Raw genomic sequence first — 3,853 nt, 5'->3', positions numbered from 1 at the left:
ATATTACTAGGACCGGACAGGTTCAGGGTTATCAGACATTGGTAACCTCAGGGAAGATGTCTCCATATAAAACACTTATAGAGAAGCGTCTTCTTCTGAGGCTGCGATGGTCTTAGTGTTATCTTGTGGTTCTGTGCTGGACATTTCTGCTCTGTATGAAGGATCTATTGTATAAAGACAGGAATGATGACATGTTGTCTAATGTGTTCACTTATCTCTCTCTCTCTAGTGTTTTCAGGCTCTGACCTGTGACCATGGCCTCTCCACAAGACCCATTGCTGAAGGAGGAGGAAGAAGCAATGGAGGACCATAGTGATATGGATGTAGAAAAGGGCGATATCCCTGAGAGGCAGAACCTGCCATCTCTAAGCGTGATGTCCACCGCACGTTCCATCATCACCGTAGTGATCCTCGCCTTTGTTAATTTGCTCATCTATGCAAATCGCTCCAGCGTGGCGGGGGTGCTGCCTTATATACAGAAAGCATATGACACCAATGCTAGTCTGTCCGGCTTATTGAATACATTGTTCATTGGAAGCTACGTGCTGGTCGCACCAATTGCCGGATATTTGGGCGACCACTGTAATAAGAAATATACTGTTTGCGCAGGAGTCATCGTTTGGCTGAGCATGACACTTACCCTGTCATTCATCCCTGACGGGTATTTCCTGCTCTTCCTGCTGACGAGTGGACTGGTTGGAGCCGGAGAGGCGACTTTCTGCACCATCGCCCCCTCCATCATTGCAGACCTTTTTACAAGTGACCAGCGGACCCGCATGCTGAACATGTTTTACTCCGTCATACCTGTAGGCTGCGGACTAGGATACATCATCGGGCCCAAAGTGACTGATGCAGCAAGGGGTGATTGGCACTGGGCGTTTCGGGTCACCCCTGGCCTGGGCCTCATAGCTGTGGCTTTGATGATTTTGGTCACAAAGGAGCTTCCAAGAACGACTACAAACGGGAAGAAGAACAACAAATCCCAGAAGTTTGCCAAATGGGCGACAGATCTGAAAAAACTATTTAAAAATCCAAGCTTCATGTTAACCACCATGGGATCGACGGCGGTATCCTTCATAGTGGGAGCCATAGGTGTATGGGGTCCGTCATACCTGACCCACGCACGAACACTCCTACAAGAGAAGGACCCTTGCCGTGCTGAACCGTGTGACTATCACGACATCCTAATATTTGGTGTGGTTACAGTCGTCTCTGGCATTCTGGGAGTTGTAGCAGGGACGGAGATAAGTAAAAGATATCGCAAATCCAACCCACGGGCGGACCCGCTTGTGTGTGGATGCGCGATGATGCTCTCCGCCCCTTTTCTTCTGTTGGCATTGACTTTTGGCAACATCAGCCTCGTTGCCACCAACATCTTCATCTTTATCGGAGAGACACTTCTGTCAGTAAATTTCACCCTCATATCTGACATTATACTAAAAGTAGTAACTCCGTGGAGGAGATCTTCAGCCCTGGCCGTGCAGATGACAATCTATCACCTCCTAGGTGACGCCGGCAGCCCGTACCTCATCGGCCTGATATCTGACACCTACGAACGAGGATATGCCAAATCCCCTCTTCTGAAATACCGCAGCCTGGAGTATGCCCTCATGACCTGCACCATAATGGCAGTCATCGGAGGGGCCTTCTTCATGGCCACGGCCCTATATATAGAGAGGGACGAAAAAGAAGCAGAGATGGAATCAGAACCTCCGTCATCCTCCTCCTCCTCACTGCTTCCTGCCAATGAGGACCGCGCTTCAGACTGAGGAAAAGTCATTGCTTACCTTTATCTCATTTACTTCATTAAAAAAAAATTAAGAAAAAAATAACTGCATTTGTTCTATGTTCCACTTTACCCCTTATTCTCTACCCAGGGGCGGACACAGACAGCAGAGGGCCCTTGTGCAAAGAATGTGCCTGTGCCCCCCCCCCCAAAACATCAATTGTTCAGCATCCCCCCTCCATGTGTCTCTTACTCAGGTGGACCCCCATATGTCACTTGCTGTATAAGTTTCTAATTATTTATTAAGGCCTCCCATATGCCGCAGCTCATTCAAGCCCCCCACATTAGGTAGCATAGATTCCCAACATTAGGTAGCATAGATTCCCCAAATTAGGTAGCATAGTTTCCCCACATTAGGTAGCATAGTTTCCCCACAATAGGTAGCACAGATTCCCCACATTAGGTAACATAGTTTCCCCACATTAGGTAGCATAGTTTCCCCACATTAGGTAGCACAGATTCCCCACATTAGGTAACATAGTTTCCCCACATTAGGTAGCATAGTTTCCCCACATTAGGTAGCATACTTTCCCCACATTAGGTAGCACAGATTCCCCACATTAGGTAACATAGTTTCCCCACATTAGGTAGCATATATTCCTCCCATTAGGTAGCCATAGCCCCCACAAACACACAGACAGACACAGACACACACAGAGACACACTTACCTGCCCTGCACAGCGCTTCTCCTCTCCGGCAGCCGCCTGACGAGTGACGTCACTGACGTCCTCCTGAGCGGGTCTGCAGAAGTACGTCACTTGTGCGACGTCCCTCGTCAGACCCCGGTCGGCCGGAGGCAGACTCACTGTCTAAAGTGCCCGCTGCGCTATTATACCCCGCAGCTGCTTTAGAACAGTGAGCAGCGGCGGCGCCAACCCTACCATGAACCTACTAGGCACAAAAAAAGGGGGGCAGCAAAATGCCACCCCTGAAAAGTGCCACCTGGGACTTATGGTCCCACCGGGTCCCATGGTAGGGCTGACCAGAGGCGGCTCTAGACTTTGTGAGGCCTTAGGCGAAACTTGAACATGAGGCCCTGCTTTATTTTCTGCTGAAATTACATGGTGGTCCGGCTGTGAGATGGTTATACTGTGACATCCCTGTGTATTATCCCTGTACTGTGACATCACTGTGTATTATCTCTGTACTGTGCCATCACTCTGTGTATTATCCCTGTAATGTGACATCACTGTGTATTAACTCTGTACTGTGCCATCACTGTGTATTATCCCTGTACTGTGACGTCACTGTGCATTATCTCTGTACTGTGCCATCACTCTGTGTATTATCCCTGTACTGTGACATCACTGTGTGTATTATCTCTGTACTGTGACATCACTGTGTATTATCCCTGTACTGTGACATCACTGTGTGTATTATCACTGTACTGTAACATCACTGTGTATTATCACTGTACTGTGCCATCACTCTGTGTATTATCCCTGTAATGTGACATCACTGTGTATTAACTCTGTACTGTGCCATCACTGTGTATTATCACTGTACTGTGACGTCACAGTGTATTATCTCTGTACTGTGCCATCACTCTGTGTATTATCCCTGTACTGTGACATCACTGTGTGTATTATCCCTGTACTGTGACATCACTGTGTATTATCCCTGTACTGTGACATCACTGTGTATTATCTCTGTACTGTGACATCACTGTGTATTGTCCCCGTACTGTGGCATCACTGTGTGTATTATCCCTGTAATGTGACATCACTGTGTGTTATCCCTGCACTGTGACATCACTCTGTATATTATCCCTGTACTGTGACATCACTCTGTATATTATCCCTGTACTGTGACATCACTGTGTGTATTATCCCTGTACTGTGACATCACTGTGTATTATCCCTGTACTGTGACATCACTGTGTATTATCCCTGCACTGTGACATCACTCTGTATATTATCCCTGTACTGTGACATCACTCTGTATATTATCCCTGTACTGTGACATCACTGTGTGTATTATCCCTGTACTGTGACATCACTGTGTATTATCCCTGTACTGTGACATCACTGTGTATTATCTCTGTACTGTGACATCACTGTGTATTA

General features: G+C 47.3%; 1 protein-coding gene across 1 annotated transcript; it reads left to right on the top strand.

The window, feature by feature from the left end:
- Window positions 1-229: 229 nt before the first annotated feature.
- On the top strand, window positions 230-1,809 carry LOC130366928 (protein spinster homolog 1-like). Its single transcript, XM_056569286.1, has one exon. The coding sequence runs from the start codon at window positions 255-257 to the stop codon at window positions 1,767-1,769; it is 1,515 nt and encodes a 504-aa protein (XP_056425261.1). The 5' UTR covers window positions 230-254; the 3' UTR covers window positions 1,770-1,809.
- Window positions 1,810-3,853: the final 2,044 nt, after the last annotated feature.

The sequence above is a fragment of the Hyla sarda genome, chromosome 4 (genome assembly GCF_029499605.1).
Source record: "Hyla sarda isolate aHylSar1 chromosome 4, aHylSar1.hap1, whole genome shotgun sequence".
Lineage (NCBI taxonomy): Eukaryota > Metazoa > Chordata > Amphibia > Anura > Hylidae > Hyla > Hyla sarda.
The sequence above is the reverse complement of the archived record's forward strand: the minus strand, read 5'-3'. Positions and strand labels throughout refer to the sequence as shown.

Coding starts and splice junctions, on each gene's coding strand:
- LOC130366928 (XM_056569286.1), top strand. CDS start 255: ATGGCCTCTCCACAAGACCCATTGCTGAAGGAGGAGGAAGAAGCAATG.